This window comes from Sinocyclocheilus rhinocerous, unplaced genomic scaffold (assembly GCF_001515625.1).
Source record: "Sinocyclocheilus rhinocerous isolate Xijiao unplaced genomic scaffold, SAMN03320098_v1.1 scaffold507, whole genome shotgun sequence".
NCBI lineage: Eukaryota > Metazoa > Chordata > Actinopteri > Cypriniformes > Cyprinidae > Sinocyclocheilus > Sinocyclocheilus rhinocerous.
The window spans coordinates 99,272-118,492 of NW_015649561.1; the positions used below are offsets into that span (position 1 = coordinate 99,272).

The 19,221-nt window shown below is 38.6% G+C and overlaps 2 protein-coding genes across 2 annotated transcripts in view; one reads left to right on the forward strand and one right to left on the reverse strand.

The window, feature by feature from the left end:
- LOC107710617 (sodium/potassium-transporting ATPase subunit beta-3-like) overlaps window positions 1-4,158 on the forward strand; it is an 8,873-nt gene extending 4,715 nt beyond the window's left edge. Inside the window, exons 6-7 of the mRNA XM_016515433.1 lie at window positions 1,986-2,072; window positions 3,334-4,158. Coding sequence (XP_016370919.1) covers window positions 1,986-2,072; window positions 3,334-3,501 — 255 coding nt within the window. The 3' untranslated portion in view covers window positions 3,502-4,158. The remainder of the gene's footprint in view (window positions 1-1,985; window positions 2,073-3,333) is intronic.
- Window positions 4,159-5,719: 1,561 nt separating this feature from the next.
- Window positions 5,720-12,427, reverse strand: grk7a (G protein-coupled receptor kinase 7a). Its single transcript, XM_016515432.1, has 4 exons — window positions 11,597-12,427; window positions 11,000-11,437; window positions 7,964-8,244; window positions 5,720-7,621 (listed from the first exon to the last, which is right to left on the reverse strand). Exons 1-4 carry the CDS (start codon window positions 12,191-12,193, stop codon window positions 7,288-7,290), a joined length of 1,650 nt encoding a protein of 549 aa, XP_016370918.1. The 5' UTR covers window positions 12,194-12,427; the 3' UTR covers window positions 5,720-7,287.
- Window positions 12,428-19,221: the final 6,794 nt, after the last annotated feature.

Here is a 19,221-nt window from a genome sequence, read left to right on the forward strand (position 1 = left end):
ATTTTCAGGCGCTGCGTAATATCATTGCGCCTGCTGCACCCATGGTACGGTCTAATCAGATTCAATGATCTATGCTAAGCTGCAGCTAAAAGTGCTACCGCCAGACCTGGAGATCGGCTGAATGGATTCGAAAATGGTAAAACTCAACTGTTTAACTCTAGGGGAGTTGGAAAATTAGCCTATTTTCAAAAATAGTGGCGTGTTCCTTTAAGGTCCATGCCTGGCCTGCTAAGTATTCTCCAACAATTACTTTCTCGTCTACCTAACCATTTTCCGTTATCATTATTGTTTTGGCTATTGTGGCTTTGGTTTGCTCACTGAGGGCTCATGACAAGATATAATAAAGGTAAAAACCACATGGCCAATCAAAGTGTAAGATGCCAGCAAATCAAAGGTCTGATTGGTGCCCACACAGCCCTCCCCTTTTGGGGGTGTTTCATTGCTCTGTAAAACAGCAAAACAGTGTTGGGTGTTTGTAGTTGCCAGTGTTTCTGCAACTTTCTCATGGATTTCAGCTTTAAGGTTTGATTTATATGTTGTTGTGTTTCCTGCTTGGATTTCTAATTGTTAGTCCATCCTCTTTCAATGGTGTTTTTTTCTTTTCTCCCTCCCTTTTTCTTTGTCTCTCATGGCTCAATTGCATGCTGCCAGTTGAACTCCTTTGTAAAGTGATGGGTAAGATCACTGTATATCTGGTCTCTCTCATTCTCCCGGTCTCTCGTTTGCTACTAGCGTGATCGAGCATGTCTCTTATATGCTTTATCATTCCTTACCTTAAATTTTCTGCAAAGCCACAACATACACATATTTTGCGCAATCTTTTGAGTAGGGTTGGGCGATGTCTACCAAATTGGCATCGGACGATGTCTACAGTGAAACATCGTGATGGACGATGACGTCGGGGGGCGGGGTTAGGGGGTGTGCCCGAAGCGTGAATCTGTATGCAGAAAGGCACAGAAAACAAATAACGCGTTCTACAGAGCCACTAAAGGGACATGGTTAGCCGCTTGCTAGCGGTAGACTGTTACAGTACATGAAAGTTCACTTACCACATACACGGAGTAAGGAGAGATGACTCATAGGACAATGGCGAATGATTTGCAGATACTGAGCACCACTGACAAATATCTAATGTGAGAGAAAGTATTGAAATATTTTTTTTTTATCCTCCTATCTCATAGGCTATTTATTCCCTTTAGGGTTTCCGTAGTACACTTAATTTCGAACACGGAATTGGGATGCGGCGGTATGGGGGGGTGGGGGGTGGGGGCTGTCAGCCATCGTCTATCGGCCCAACCCTACTTGTGAGAATTAGGGATGCACCCTGATATATTTAATATAATCGAAACTGAAATGAAATAAACTAAATATGAACCAATAAAAACTCAAATCAATCATTTCAAATGCTACACATGAATTTAGGCAACGTTATTATGTACAGTGTGAAAAACGGATAGTCATTTTGTGATTTGTTAAAGATTCAATTACAGTGTTATTCAATTATTAGTGTTTTATTGATTGACGTTGAGCGTTAGATGGCAGCTTTAAAAAAAAAAAAGTTGAGAAAGTGAGCTGCACAATTAAATATCTGTAATATTAGCCGATATGGTACTGATATCTCATGCATCCCTAATCAGAATCAGTTGTCCATTATCACAATGGTTACCATCTGAATATTTTCTTAATGAGTCGCTACTATTGATCAAGAAAGATGGCTAATGAACGAATACTAATTCATTTAGCATGGCAAAGCAGCAGCATGACTTCTAGCACTTGGTTTCTCCAAAGCAGCAGTCTGCTTTGTCTGTTCTCTGCTGGGATACATTATGCTCTGCATCCAAATGTATTTTTAGGCTGCAGCTACTGTATATGTCATGGATGATTTATATTATTGTTAGAACTACATCAAACGGTATCATCCACTCTCACCAAGTAACAGCCTGCTGCCTACAATTGTCTAATTGTATTTTCTTCTTTCTCTTCAGAGTGGGAAACCTCTCCAGATGCAGTATTTTCCCCATGAGGGGACTATTGATAGGATGTACTTTCCTTACTATGGGAAAAAAACACATGTAAGTATAGAGCTCCGAACATGCTTAAAGGAATAGTTTAGTGCTGTCAAATGATAAATCGCATCCAAAATTTTTTGTTTACATAATATATGTGTGTGTGCTGTGTATATTTATTATGTATATATAAATACACACACATGCATGTATAAGTTTCAGAAAAGTATGTTATGTTTATATATTAAATATATTTATTTCAGATATAAATTATATGAATATACATATAGACATGTAAATACATGTAAATATTTTCAAAATATATACTGTATGTGTGTATATTTATACATAATAAATATACACAGTACACATATACAGTGGGGAAAATAATTATTTGATCCCCTACTGATTTTGTGCGATTTTGTTTCTTCATTGGAACAGTTTTAGAGAAATTTTAGCATTACATCACTTGCTCACCAACAGATCCCCTGCAGTGAATGGGTGCCGTCAGAATGAGAGTCCAAAAAGCTGATAAAAACATCACAATAATCCACAAGACAAAGTCCATAAATGAATGTCTTGTGAAGCAAAAAGTAATAAACAAATCCATTACCATCATGATTTCTCCAGTGAAAGAGGATCCATTGGTGAGCAAGTGATGTAATGCTATATTTCTCCAAATCTGTTCCATTCAAGAAACAAAACCATATATCTATATATGGTACATATAACCATATATCATATATCTTGGATGGCCTGAGGGTGAGGAAATGTTCACTGAATTTTAAATTTTTGGTTAACTATTCCTTTAAAGGAATGTTCCAGGTTCAATAACATTTAAGGTCAGTCGTCAGTATTTATAACATAATGTTGATTACCACAAAAAAAAAATCTACTTGTCTGTTCATATCTTCAAAAAAAAAAAAAAGTAGAATTACAGTGGATTACAGTGAGGCATGTACAATGGAAGTGAATGGGGCGGATTCATAAATGACACAAAATTTCAATAGTATAGTTATAAGATAACAAAACAAATTTGCCTTTTCTGTGTATCCAGTTTTAAAACATAGTTGCCATAATACAATGCCATAGACTTATGCAAAAATTATGTAAACAGCTGTTTTACTAGTAATTATATTATGATTAAGTTTAACTTGTATTAAACCCAGAATATTCCTTTAAAGACTTCATTATATAACGAGATGACGTATAGTAGATCTAGTATTATACTATATAGAATGACAATATAGTATTACATCTTAATTTAAGTCTGTACAGTGAAGTACACTTTTTTCACCTTGGTTTTTCTGTCTCTGGTCATCTATAGGAGGGTTATGTTCAGCCTCTGGTTGCTGTAAAGCTGTTGCTTAAGAAGGAAGACTACAACTCTGAGCTGATTGTAGAGTGCAAGGTAGAGGGCTCCAACCTCAAGAACAACGACGAGCGTGACAAGTTTCTCGGTTGCATCACCTTCCGGGTCCTGGTGACCGAATAAAGCAGCTGCTGGTACGGACGCTAAAGGGAAACTTGCACTACTTTTCTCCCTGTTGTCCCTGTCCTCCTTTTAAACCCCCACTGTCTGTCCTGCTGGTCCTCAGCAGGTCTCAAGGACTTAATTTAACTCTCCACAGACAGGCATGACTGATTGATTTCTGTTAATGAATCCCACTCACCATGTCTTCACAGGATCCTTGTTTAGTCTTCTGTCTAGCACCGCCTAGTGTCTCTGAACATTTAATTGTATTTTAACCCTGGGCCTCGCATTCCCTAGATGTTTTGAATTCTTTAACGTCATTACGTTGTACTCTTAAAGGGATTTTGTTTACATTGTGATTGATGAGACGGGTTAGTCGCTATCTAAATCCTTAGTTGGTGTTTTTGTGTTTGTGTTGCTCTGTGTGAATATATTTAATGATCGTATTGTCATATTGCTAAAAGATTTATGTAAAAGAAAAAAAAAAAAAAAAAGTGGCATTATTTGACACATTTTTGAAATATGAAATACGTAAAGAGCCAAATTTGTAACCTAAATGATTTTTAAAACCTCTGCATGGATCCTAGTTCATGCAGATGCCTTAAGAGCCATTTAACAACTTGGTACAAATGCTATTTTGACAAATAAAAAGAAAACAAATAAGTGGTGGTTGTAGATTGTCTGTAATATCCTGAATGTTCCACAGGATGGCGTTAGGATATAATGTTGTCTAACAGCAACTTTTTTTTTCTCTTCCAAATTACAGTTGTGTTGAGTAGCATTTTTTGTATTCAGGTTTGAACTCATTCTCCTACTACACTGAATCATGTGTTCGGTGCCATATGTCATATTCGTTTAACTTAAACATGTCACAGCGCTCAACCAAACATAGCACTGTCTGTTCCTGCCAACAGCTATCAATAAATCAGCAGTTTGCGTCAACTGATTAGTTGACCACATTTAGTCACAGACATGGGAATCTGCTTCAGTCTGTACATAGATGGTCTTTTAAGCTGGCCAATGTTTCAGGTAATTGATGCAGTCATCTATTTTAGCACACACTTCATTTTTAAAAGATTATTATTATTATAACAGCTTGATTTTGCAGTTCCGTTTTAAACAGTAATTTAAAAAACTGATCTGGTTTGTATTTTAAAAGGTCTATACAGAAAAAAAAAAATACACTGCCATGTAATTTCCAGATAATATAGTCATTTGTTTTGGTCTGTGACGATATAAATTATAATAGATAAATAGATAAATATATATAGGACCCAGTTATTTAATTTTGTAAACTATGTTTTTCACAAAGCATTATTAAAATATATAGCTGCTATTATATTTCAGGAAATATTAAAATGTATTATCATATTTTGGGGTCTTTGGTGTTAAAAGTGTGAGAACTCCTGGCTACTGACAAACACGCCAAAATCAAAACTCCCATGTTTTAATAACACACACCAATTATTTTTACCTCTAGATGTGAAAGGAGTAAGGAGACTCCCTAACACTGCTTCTTACACACATAAGCTTATTTTCCGCATTAGTGGATATTGGTTCACATAAGGAGGAGTGGGATCTGTTTGGCTTAACAGGGTCTTTAGTTTACCGTCTGAAGACTTTTCTGACTTGCTACTACTCCATCAAAACTCAATCATAAGCAGACCTGCATAGTAATATGCACACCATCTCTACATGTACACTGCCTAATAAAGCTCAGAAGTGATGTAACAGTCTTTGAACGCAGGAAGCAGATTCATTCATGTGTGCTGAACCAGACTGGTATTTCTATGCTCTCAGAGGAGATCATAAATTGGTAAGTCTGGTGAGAGTGACTTGTCTTGGTTCAGCAAATCAGACTGGAGGTTACAAGGATTAGAGGTTGATTTAAGTACGCGAGTATAAACCAGATTATCGCCTTACAAGATAAGTGTGGTGTTCTGAATTCAGCCCAGAACTTTTCAGGCGGTCTGTGATTTGACTCCTTAATCTGGGGAATATTTTTAGGCTTTGACTCTTGCACAGATTGTTTTAAGAACGCACCAGCATGTGGTTGAATTTTCATTACGTGAGAGATTAAACTTCAGATTTAATTATCTCAGGAACACATAACTCCATTAAATTTGCTGATTTGAAACCGAATTAGCACCAAGCACCAGTGTTATGGGAGGGGGAAAAGCTAAGAAATAAATCTGTAAAAGAAAGAAACATTTTATTGACCCATTTTGAATCCATGCCCCTGTTGAATATCTGAAATTTCTATTTAGAATCATTCTCAAACTTTATATACAATTACATTCATTCATTATTACTCACCTCAAACAGTAAAAACTCAAAAGACACAGAACAAATAATTCATTTGCAGACAGGTAGTTTGGTCCATTTTATGTCACAATAACAATTGTTTGCTCTTGCTCAGCATCAAGCATCACCACGGAAGACTGGAAGAGGGCATAACCTCCACCTTGGTTACATAGTGCAACTGGTGAGGATTTAGCAGACGAATCAGTGCCAAAGCCCTCTAATTGTGCCCTTGAGGACTGACCTCTTTCAGCTGAACTTCTGTAAAGGAAGGCTGTCTGCTGTGTACATATTTAACACTCTGTTATGATGGGATATGAGAACAAAACACAAATGGAATTACCTTTAAATGCTAAACAATCAAGCTCTGATTTCATTTCAGAGCTAATAATATATGTTGATTTATTAATTCATATTTATATGTACATATTTATACACACAAGGTGCAGAATCCGAAAAGCCCTGCTATCAAAGATCACAAGCATGGAGGTCATGAGTTAACAATTTGTGCGACACTCTCTACAACAGAGATCATTGGAGCTCTGTTGAGCAATTACACAATTCATTCAAATGCACTTTACCTGTGTCACAACAAGCAGGCCCACATCGAATCTGTGCAATTGGAACGTCCACCATTACAACATTTTTGCATCCTTCACAATTATTTTGTTACACATTTTCACAAATTTGACCCTGTGATGGACTAGCCATCTCTCCAGGGTCTTTCCCTGTCTACAGCTTGAGATGCCGGGACAGGCTCAAGCAACCCTAGGACTAATGGTTCGGAAAATTGATTGGTGGATAGAGGAACTCTAGCTCATTTAATTTAGCTTGTAGAACATTCCACAGAATTCCGAATTTAAAAAAACGAGAACGAATTCCGCAGATTCCGTCTGGGCCTGACCTTCAGTAGCTTCTTAAAGTCTTACAAAGAGTATGTGTACAATAGATGCCAATTGTGTACTAGTACACAGTGAACTAATCCACAAATAAACTGTGATTTGGCAAGGCAGGAGATGTTTGAAACGCAAGCCGCTGCTTCTTGGGAATGACTCCAATTTGCATATCCACGCATCTCTGCCTTCTGATCACAAACTGCTGCCGATTACATTGAGTCGCTATTGTTACATCACAATCTTTAGGTGGCCTGTAGTCTTCTACTCTTCTAGCATCTTCTCAATAGGGAATAGTACTTTTACTTGCACCCCCTGTTGGATAGGAGGTTGACTACTTCACGAGACATAAAGGAACTGCAGAGAAGAACTTCCCTGACTGGTCCAAAGCTCAGTCCACCACATCATGGATGGTCTAGAATGTTTCTCAGACCATGTGGCTGTGCAACTGAAGCAATAAGAGTCTCCTTCTATGCTACAATGGACTAACGTCCCATCTCTTTTGTCACGGTCCACTCTTCTTCGTCACAGAGCACAGAGTTTCATTCATGTTAGTGATGCCACTGAAAGCATTTGCTGGTGAATTCTGGGCTGGGTGGCTGGATTGGTCCTCTCACAGAAGTGTGCAAGTGCCCGATTTCTTATCATCATCTGAACCACCGGATGATTCTTTCCGGTTGGGGTCGTTGAGCTCGTCAAAGAGTCCAGTGTCAATCATCTCCTTTTGCCAGGCAATGGGCACAGCACCTGTGCTAAACTCCTTGAAGAACTTTTCATCCTTTGCGTCAAACTCAATACCCTTGATTTCAGAGAACTCAGCAATGTCACCTGTATCCTTTGCGTAGACAACGTTGGGTTTGGGCACCCAGGGTGGATCGATAAGGCCAGCCTCCAAACGAGCAAAGTTGATGGACTTGAACCACTCATGCTTCCTGGGATCATCACCCCTGTGAAAATAGTACAAGTAACAATTATACACTCTGGTCATTTGGGAAAAAGGCATTTCACAATATTGCCATTATCTGGTTCAAGAAAACCAAGGCGTTTGGTCATTATTACATTATAATTTGGCCCAAAAGAAGAGATATAGGTTGACCATATAGGAGTTTAGACCTAGAAAATCATCTTTGCCAAGCCATACAAATCTGATACAATAGCTTTGACCTGTAGGACACTATTGAAGAATATTGTGGTAAAGGATTTCAAGCAGGTTAGGGTCCACATATCCTGCTTTAGCACCTCCGATCACACTGAAGGATCAGGAGGTTAAGAGGGATAGAAGGACTTACTTGCAGCCAAGACGTTCATCAATCTTCTTCTTGAGGAACTGTTTGATTATGTCTATGGTGGGGGCGTCAAAGTTCTTGTGCTCAAACTTAGGTTCCTCGTTAATGATGCGCCTCTGTACCTCCTCCTTCTCCACCTTCTCCTTCTTGGCTTCAGGGCCTTTGAACGGGGTGTAGCCAGCTACCATTTCATAGATACTGCAACCAAGAGCCCACCAATCCACTGATGCCCTGTATGGGGTTTCAGTGAGGATTTCAGGTGCCATATATGCACCCGTTCCAGCCTGTGAAAAGAGAACCAAAGGGTTTGAGGGACAAAAGTTCAGACTAAACTTTTTTAATATGATCATTTCCCGTGGGAATCTGTTTAAATGAGATGCGAAACCACCCCTTTGTATGAAACTGTCATGGTTTGAGGAGCATATCTGTTTGTCAGAGGAGTTTATTAAGGTAACAGCATTGTAGTAGTAGAGCATGTTATGTAAGTATTACCCTATCTATTGCTTGTACCTCATTTCCTCTCTTTGCCAGAAAGAAGAAGCTTAATTGTAATCCTCTACTACCTGTCAGGAGTCATGTGCCGATCCACTGTGATGAAGTGGACAGTCTGGTTATATAAAGACATCCATTCTTAGGCTCAAATGCACATGTGCACCTTTGTGTACAAAGATATGCTTTCACTTAGAGTCATTCATTAATAACTATATGGCTAATCTAACAGCAGAGCTCTTCAATTTACTTGCATGGCTTTAAGACAGACCACTATGGGTGCTTAAAAATCCATTTATGGGATTTAAGGCATGATAATAGTTACAACAACACTATCATACTGAATAACTAAGATAAAAGCATTGTTTTTTGGCTAAATAATCTATCCTTAAGCAGGACATTTGCTGGCAGTTTATACTTCAAGAGGAAAATTAAGATATAGTAATCAGCAGGGTTAGGCTCAGTCAAGCTAAAATGTAGTGATTACATGGGAAAAGATGCACGGTCATTGTGCCAGACTAACATAATTCGATTACCTAAGCTAGAATGACCTAGACCTTCAGACCACTGAAGCTATCATTTGTGCATATAGTGTAGTTACATAAATCAAACTGCTGGGTCATGGCTTTAAAGTTGTGAGATGTCAAGAAAATCAAGGCTTCAAGAACAGTCAATAAAGTGTTCAAGAAAGACAAGAAAATGACAGCAAAGAGCAGTGATAAACCCAGAGCCTTTAAACATATAAAATTCATGCGACAAACATAAAATGCAGCGCATCCCCAGGCTTTGGCTATCTGATCAGAGACAGATTTGTGTAATTCTGCCTAAGAGGATCAGGAGTGTAAAGCCAACCAAACCCCCAGTGGTTCAGCTTGGGCTTCAACCTGCATTAAGGACTCAAGAAGGGCACAGGATAATAAGCTTAGGGTCACTGCATGAAAGTTGTTTCATTTTGACACTTGACAATATATCAAAAATGAACAAGTCATGAGGGGCAACACTGAGTATTTTTCCACCAGAGTGAGCTTAAGAAATATGATAAGAAAATATGAATACCAAACAAAACAAAAACAATGTAAAGTTGAGGGACAACACAATGAAGGTAGTATATTCCCTCTGTTACATGTACAATGTATCTTTACAAATGCCATTTGTCATTACAAATGTAGCTTCTAACAATTTAAACCATTTAGTTAGATAACTACCTTCTAAAACACCTTCTGGATTCAGTTAACCTAATTTGTGTTGTTCTGTAATTTAATTGATCATTTTTGTTACCTATGGCATAATTCCTTGAACGAGCTTTCAATTTACTTCCGTAAATCTCGACCAAAAAAAGAAAAACGGTGTTTCATCAATCATAATTTCATCAGTGAATTTCATCAAGCTTCCTAGTTGCTAATGGTGTACTGGCATTTTACTATCCATAATGCTGCACTACATTAATAAACTTCACAATAGCTATAGATTTCATGCTATTTTGTATAACACTGTTTATTGTAGTGAGATAGAGACCCAGTTGTGATTATTGCGCCTCTTGGGTAAAGGTGAAGCACTTGTGGGCCCTGAAGTAACGACGTAACCTTATCTTAGCTACAGCAAAGTTTTAATGCAGAGCATATCATGAAATGAATACTGATATAACTGAGTGAAAATAAATATAATAAAAAAAAAAAATTAATGAAGAATCCTCCTAATCACAACTATCTGTGGCCTACCAATGCAAAAGCTTAAAGAGACGATGAGCCAATGGTGCAGGTAAGGACACTGCAGCTCACTGATCCTTGTATCACTTCTTGCAGTCTTTGGGTCTGTTCACTGATGTAGCTGTACTCAGGTTGATGAAGATCACCAGGAATTATATAACAGGCAAAGAATACCACGCTAACACGGCCGTAATCCCGATTTACTGTGTAAAAGACGAACAATCTAAGGTCCCTAACAGTGTTACTGAAAATCTCTAAAGTCCTGGCGGCATACTAGGACTGCTAAACATAAAGTAAACAAAGACTTTAACTAGACCAGTGATCTCAAACTGTGTTCTGAGGACCACTGTCTGTAATGGAATCCAAGTGTTCTGCAAGTTGATTGGCTAATTTAAAAAATGACTTAAATAATAACTATAATTGCAAAAAGCAGAAAAGTCTATTAATTAATTGTGTATTGAATTAGCTGATTGTGTTCAATTTATAATGTGAAGTGTTTCTGTTTTCTCACAGTGATGTAGCTCAAAGGTATGTGTCAGTGTGCGTCCCAACTTAGCTAATGAATAGTCCATTAAGGTTTATCAGATACTTCATTTTTACACTAGTTCAATCTAGTTTCAATAACATATATATACAGCATAATTATGGATTGGTGTTGAATAAAATCCCCAAATAACATATGGAGTTTTAGGCAGTCTGTAAATTTGGTTTTACTGTTGAAGTTGTTCATCTCCTTTAGTAGTTTGAGAATGACTCTCCATGCTATTTATCTCATACAAGCATACCCAGTTGTTATCCGGTGCCTTTAACGGTACTGATCACAGCATAGATGCGATCAACTCACCTTCTGGGTGATGGTCTTTCCAACGGGAATCTCCACAGCGAGACCAAGATCTGAAAGACGGCACTGGCCTTGGCTATCTAACAGCACATTCTCTGGCTTCATGTCACGGTACACAATGTCCATGTCATGCAGGTGAAGCATCCCGGTTGTAATCTGAGCTGTATAATAGATGATCCGATCCATTTCGATACCCTTCTCACCAATGTTATAGATGTGATACTTGAGGTCACCTCCATTCATCAAGCTCATGACCAGACAGAGATGGGTCTTAGTGTCGTAAGCATAGGCCAGGCTGACAATGAACAGACTGTTGACCTTCTCCAAGATCTTCTTCTCTAGCAGGGCCATGTTCTCACCATGTTTCTTCTTGAGGCGCTTCTTGCAGAGCTTCTTGCAGGCATACATCTGGCCGGTGTTCTTAACCTGCACTGCACACACCTGGAAGTGTATAGGATTGACATGGTTAAGTTTGAGGGACTACATCATGATATCTTTGATTTAAGACATGTACTTGGAATTTTTAGCACCTCCTAGTTAAGGCTGACCATTTAAATTGTATGCTAATAGATTGCACTTCGTGGAAAAAAAAAAACCTACCTCTCCGAATCCGCCCTTTCCAAGTGTCCTGAATTCATAAAAGTACTTTTCAGTGATTGGCTGTTTCTCGTACTCTTTCCACTGCAAAAACTTGTCAAATAATTCGTTTGACTGGTAATCTGTAAACGGCTTGCCTTTTAGGAACTCTTTGGTGGCCTGCTTCACCTGTCCCATCACCTCCTCGAAATCTTTGTCAGTAACTGCCTTGCACTTGGTTGCTACATCTCCAGTCAGGAAGGTGAGGGAGCTCTTGGAGCCATCTTTGCAGAACTTATTGATGATATTTGTACGGGCCTTGTCTTTGGCAGCGGCCTCTGACAATTCCCAATCATTCAGATCATCCAGAAATTCTGCAGCAGCATTGCACTCTGGCCCCGCTTGATCCAGGCACTGGCGAAAAAACCTCTTTCCAATAGGTTGCTTTTCGCAGAGGGATTCAAAGTCCGTGTCCAGAGTCGACCTGAGTGCCGCACATTGTTCTGGCTTGGGTAGAGAGAGACTTCGGCGACGTTTCTTCATTTCCTTGTCATCACCCCCTTGGGTTTTTAGGTAGACCGTGTTGGCCACCAAGTTGTCGAGTCCCCCCATGTCACACATTGTGGCGGCTGTGTCGGGTTAGTCGCCCCAGAGAAATGGAAAGCTCCGGAAGCTCTGCGGTATCAGGCTAGAAGATGCTACTGCCAGTGCGTTTGTGTGCGACCCGCTTCGAAGCCAAGGCGCGAATGAGCCACTAAGACACATGCACCTGTAGACCAAGACACACTGACAACCCAGTAATTACTCATTTAGAATTAAATACCTGCAAGGGATTTTCACTTAAGTATATTTGTGTGGTCTGTACTCAGCTACTATTCAAGGAAAGGAACTTATAAGAGGGTTCTCCCACTAAGAAGCTTTAGGGCTGACTATATTTAGGCAGATGCAGAGCGCTAGTAAACGCATGGCCATCGGGCTCTGTTGTCTAAACATAAATGGTGATACGATGAGAGGAGCAAAAATGTGAGAGCTAACAGCTCAGCATGGAGTGTACAAAATGCTGAGGCTAGCAGGATGCACTAAAACTTCCTCCTGTTGTTTATAGGCCAATGGCTAATGTGCTATTGCCACACCAAATACCAAAGAAAGGGGCTAATGTCTATCTATTGACACAATCAATCATATGATTTTAACTCATTTTACTTACTGATTTGAAATATTAGCAGTTTGCCTATTTTTAATTTAGCATAATCATTTAGTCAAATATACCTTTTTTAATTTTCAAAACAATTGATTCAGAAGGATCTGCTGTTAGAATGTATTAAGAGTCAAAAAGTTTGTCAATATGTTCCTGCCACATGCTTTCTGTCTTTACTAGAGTACGTTCACTCAGCTATTCATCCTGAGCTATCACATTTTGCATATGCTCACTGCTCTGGCACTGTGTGATAACGGCACAAAATTAGGCAAAATTATAAGTATGTGGGGTTTTAATCCTACTTTAAAGAGAAAAGCAAGATTTTGTTCATTATTGAGCATGTCATACCATTTATGCAGGAATAAAGCTGATAAATAATAAGTACAATTTTTGATGTAGTGATTTACTTTGAATACAAATAAAAGGCAATAATCTCGTGTCACAAATTCCGATGAAATATGATATTATGACATCATCAAATATGAATCACTATTTGTCCACGGTTCTGTCCTGCTCCTGATTTTTGTTGAAATCTAAAGCGCTCTTGCCGGGTAAGTTCAGGTTATGAAGTTGCTTTGTTAAAATGCCATTCGTAAGTTGAAACATCTTACCTTCATGAGTTGCACTCTGCTGCACTGGCCTCATTTCTGCAGTGTGCCAGTCTCTCTTAGACCTGCTTTAATGAGCATTACCTTTCACATTAATTCCTTCTTTGTACTTTGTGATGAAATACAGAGATCACCTACACTAGCCCAGGTGACCATTTAAAATCTTTTCATTTCACAAACAGTCCTTCACATTATATCTCACACCATTTGTTAGTTTTAAAAAGGACAGTTTGTAGAGAGAATGAAATATCAAGATAAAACAAGATAAAGTATACACAAAAAAAATGTAGATATAGTATGTAAAAACAACATGAAAATTTGAACGGTTTCATGGATCAAGATATAGTTATGCCATATTGACAGGGATTTTATGCTCCAGTCAGAGGTCATAACAGAAATGACACAATTCTCCTACCGTTTGGGAGCGATCTCTGTATCTAAGGTGGTGCGCATCAGTATAAGCTAATTCAGTCTGCTAAAGCTAAGCTAATATGAGTTAATCCATACCAAAAGTGTCTTATGCTTCTAAAACAGAGTGGGAGGAGGGGGTCTCATTTGTACACAGCAATGAGATGTTAAAGTTGCTCAATCAAACTTTCTAGGTCATGTTGAACATCAGCCAACTATATGCGGTTATTGTGAGTTTAGAAGATGTATCTGTGGCTGAAAAGGCTTTAAAATCAGTGTGGGAAAATAAAATTGATTATTTTTCCATAGGCTGGTAAAATACAATCTGGAATAGTTTATCATTGTATTAGCTTTTGTGTAAAAACCACAGGGAAAACATAGTTGTGTAGGTACACAGTGCAAAAACATAATTGTATGCTTACAAAGAAGCAAGTAAATTTGTTTAATTAACAGACATGTATATATCTATACCCACTGTCAAATGGTAAATCTGCACTTCTCTCTAGATCGGACACAGCTAGGCAGCCATCTCTGTCCTTCATGGCAGTAGGATCGCCTTGTCTCACCTGGAGATCACCTCCTCTTACAAGAGAGGATTAAAGAGGTGGTGGAGGGAGAGAACAGACTAACAATCCCCCATCTGCTTTTAACCCAGAGACACAAAGTACTGAGCAGATCAGCGGGTCACTCGCACAAATGGCAAAATACAACAGGAACAGGTTTTTGTTCAGGTTGTTTTGTTTTGTTGTTGTATTTATACATACTATAGCCTATAATCTGATATGACAATGTTTATTTTCACTACAAAATATAAAATATATCAAGCATGCACATTTATTGTGTCCACTGCTTGTAAGTGTCTTAACAGGTTAATTAGACATATTATTAATAAAACCGTTTATACTGCATGTCTACTTTTGTATGTTTTTTAATGACGTTATACCATCAACAAAATTTGTTCAGAGTATAGCTTAATGTTTCCGGAGGTTATTGTCAGGATTGGACTGTCTTTGTTGTGTTTTGCTCCCCATGTGCTCCCCATGACCCAGTTTCTCCCAATAACTCATCATAATAACTCATAATCATATTAATAACTCATTCTCACCTGTGTTCCTCCCAATTGCCTCATTAAGTAATGTATTTAGTTCCAGTCTTTGCGTTCCTTCTTTGTCGAGTCTACTTGTTGGATTATGTGTGTTTACCCCTGTTCCTATTGTGGATTTACCCCTGTGATTCTCTTATTAAATACTGTTTATGTTATCCACGTCTCCATCGTTCCTTCCAGCAGCGTATCGTGACAGAAGACTCGACCAAAACAGTTTAACTACGTGTCTCCCCTTCGTTTGTTTTCCGTGTTTTTTACAGTGTTTGTTTTCTGTTTTTCCCCATGTTCCCCATGGATCCCCTCGCTGCCAAGTTCACCGCCCTAGCCGACGACGCTGCGCTGAACTCACTGTTCTGGATCGGGGCTAATTACCACCGCTCCGTCGACCTCCCAGACACCACCAGTAAAATTGTTATTACTTTGACTGGAATAATACATACATCAAAATTATTTAACTTGAATACAATATTTGTTTTCCTTCTAATGAAATTTTCCATATCCACCAAGAAAATCCTTGTGTACAATTACAAAACAGATGAACAATAGACTCCTTTTCCATTGAACAAAAATCACAGGGATAATCAATATCCAAATTAAATCTCTCTAACACACTTTTGGCTGGATATATACCATGTAAAATTTTAAATGTAACCTTTTTACTTTATGTAAACAGCATATTTCACAAATACGCCCAGCTTTATTCCAATTTATATTTCTAAATACATTGTTCCACAATAAGCTTTTATAAGTATCTGTATCACCTGTTATAATATTCCTATTAGTACAACTTTGTTTAAAAATATCAATGCTTCCTAGAAACATGCTGTCTTTAATTAACATATATTGCCTCAGAAGAATCACTTCCACAAGGTCTTACAAAATCTCTAAAAGTCAATCGGTCCCAGTGTCTCGTCCATCGCGTCATGTCACAAGTCACTCTGCCCTCTAGTGGATAACTGTTATTATGTTATAATCATTATGAACTGGTAAGAATCATTAATCATTCACTTTGACCGAGAAACACATGAAAATAAACATCTTCCTTTCAGATGGACAGAGAACTGAGCAACAATAACAGGAGCAACGTGGCACTCAGCAGTAAGTCAATTAACCACGATGAGTCATTTTTAGAAAGAATATCTGCTAAATGCCTTCAATATAAAAGTACATGCACTTTTATGACATGTTTTTAAAATCATGACTTTTTAAACTAACAAAAATATGTCAAAAATTTTTTTTTTTATGATATTGAGATGTTTCGCATGTTGGTTACAGACTTTCTTGTTCATTGCTAGAATATTTTATATATTTATTTATTTATGAATTCTGTCCTCCAAACTATGTTATATTTCTGTGTCGTGTAAACAAGTGAACAAAATACAATAGCTGGCATACATTCAGACAAGATTAATATAATAATAATTTAAAAAAAAAATGATTTGAATGAGACGTTTGTCTCATTTTTTATTATGGCAAGTTGTTGTTACAATATTTTTGGCCAAAACTATTTTTGTTATTATTGTTTCACATTTTTTCCTCTTTCATAAATTGCTTCATGCTTCATAATTGTTTAGTATTGAAATTTTGCTGACAAGCCTATTAATATGCTGTTAGAATTGGCTGTTCAATACCAGGTTCTACTCTGACATCTAAAGTGTGAAAACATAAACCATTACTGGTAAGTAATTGGTTAAGTATCCTATTCCCATGTGATAACAATGGAAAATATTTAATAGCTTTTTATTTTGTAGCCATAAGTAGCCATAAATTGTCCCTGAGGAATATTAAAAGGTAAAAATGTGTAACAATAATAGTTAACATGCTCATTGAAATCACAGCATCATCCTGTGTTTGCATCAATCAAGGTCTAGTTTGCAGCCTGCATTATACCAGGTGAAAACCACCTTTACTGGGTCAAATATGGGAAGGATAGAATAAGAACATTATCATTTTAAAGGTAGTTTCTTAGAGTAGGATAAGATGTCTTTCTTGATTTGTGTTCTGTATTATATTCGGTCATTCTGTTCCTCTGAATAGGATCTCATCAAACCCTGGGGGAAGCTGGCAGAAGTGACCTTGGTACGACCTATATAACATAGAATACTGCACACTGGAAGTACGAAATTATCTGTTTGTTTTAGAACACATTCATTTACAATATTTAGCTTTTATGCCAGATTAGGAGTCCACACATGTTCTGTAATATCAGCCATTCTAGAATTTACAGACATTGCCACCAAGCCATTTTACAGTGCAGAAGCAAAAAGAGTTGATTCAGTCATTTCATATATCTTCGCATATTTAGGGTGAAGTTGTGGCCTAATGGTTAGAGAGTTGGACTCGTTAACCAAAAGGTTGTGGGTTCGAGTCTCGTACCAGCAGGGATTGTAGGTGGGGGGAGTGAATGTACCGTGCTCTCTCCCACCTTCAATACCACGACTGAGGTGCCCTTGAGCAAGGCACCGAACCCCAACTGCTCCCTGGGCGCCGCAGCATAAATGGCTGCCCACTGCTCCTATGGGTCACCATACTTGGCCACATGTCATGTCACTTCACTTATATGCTTAAATCTTGGTCATTAATGTATCATTACATTTAACAGTTTATAACTGATGGTTTATGTAAACATGCACTTTGGATGCTGCATCATCTTTCTGGTTTTGCATCATGACCTTGAAGTGTTTAAGTCAAAACAACAACACAACAATCATTCGGTCTCAGATCATTGAGATCTCAGAGATTATTGTATGTCATTGAATATCATTTAACATATATTTTTTGTACACTGTACTGGTAATACATTTTTAGTTCATGTTCGTTATTTTGAATATGTATTTGATTTCTATCTACTCATATGGTGTAAACATTCGTTACATATGTTACATAAATACGGTTTCCCTATCAATTCGGTCTCTCAACAACACGTCAGAAGCTGACGCATTCAGTAGCCCCTCACTGCAGAACAAAGATCCAGGGGGAGGGGTTGGATCCACATCTAGGGGGTGGAGATGGGTGGGTTTAGGTATCAGGGGGTGGAGACGGGTAGGTTTAGGTATATGTAAGGTGGGAGGAGTTGGATCTGGATCCAACCTCGCCCCCTGGATCTTGTGTTCTGCAGTGAGGACCATCTCGATGCATTGGGGAAACACCTTTCTCCTGAAATACTGAAGCCTGATTGTATAACGCTATTGCTTTGCAATAGCCAATGGCGTTCAAGTGCGCGAATATGGGAGTGGCACCGCCCCTTATATAATGAGTCGCCTGGCGCCATTTCCTCAGAATCTTTCTCCTTCATAAAACACACAGGGGTGCCCAACCCTGTTCCTGGAGATCTACCTTCCTGCAGAGTTCAGTTCCAACCCTGATCAAACACAGCTGTCTGTAATTATCAAGTGCTCCTTCAGATCCTAATTAGTTGGTTCAATTGTGTTTGTTCAGGGTTGGAGCTGAACTCTGCAGGAAGGTAGATCTCCAGGAACAGGGTTGGGCACCCCTGCACTACAAGCTTTCTCGCTGTAGATTAATCGTTGAACAAGTGGAATTTTCTTACCACACAAGTGGATTATTCTTCCCCTTTGAGCGTTCCGGTGAGAGCGACGATGTCAATAAAACCTTGCAGAGTCTGCACGGGACCCATCAAGCTCCCCTGACATGACTTAATGTTTACCAGATGCTACGATCTTTCACAGACGTCTCCGCGACGTACGTGTGCTATCTTGGTTGTGCGTCTTTTGCCTGGGATGCGCCCACGCGGAAGCTGCAATTATTGAGCCCAACTGCCCTCATTGTGAGGAGATGAACATCAAGGTTCTCCGGATTCGGATAGCTCTCCTGCTCAACGAGCAGTCAACCCTCAGCTCGCAGCAGTCCCCCTTCGCCAGCTATACTTAGCCGCGGAGGACGAAGCCGCATCCAGTGTTGGGCAAGCTACTTGGAAAATGTAGTAGTGAGCTGAGCTAACAGTTACTCTTCATTAAATGAAGCTTCACTACACTGAAGCTATTCTCCTTGGAAATGTAGCAAGCTAAGCTACAGCAACATGGCAAAAGTAGTTTAGTATATCTAAGCTAACAATTTCTATTCTAACCCTTTAACCCAATTTTGCTTCTCTGCTTGCGATTAAATCATTTTAAGCCTCTAAACTCCGGGAAAGTTTTCAGTCCAATGATCCAGTATAAGTGAATGCATTCAAACAATCCGTCCAAAACACCGCTAATATAAAGGAAACCAGGCTGATTACATCAGAGATTGCAGAGAGAACAGCGTTGCGTTTTAAGTGAATTATTCATTCCAGATTCCAGTGTGTTTCGCTTTTAAACACGAGATTCAT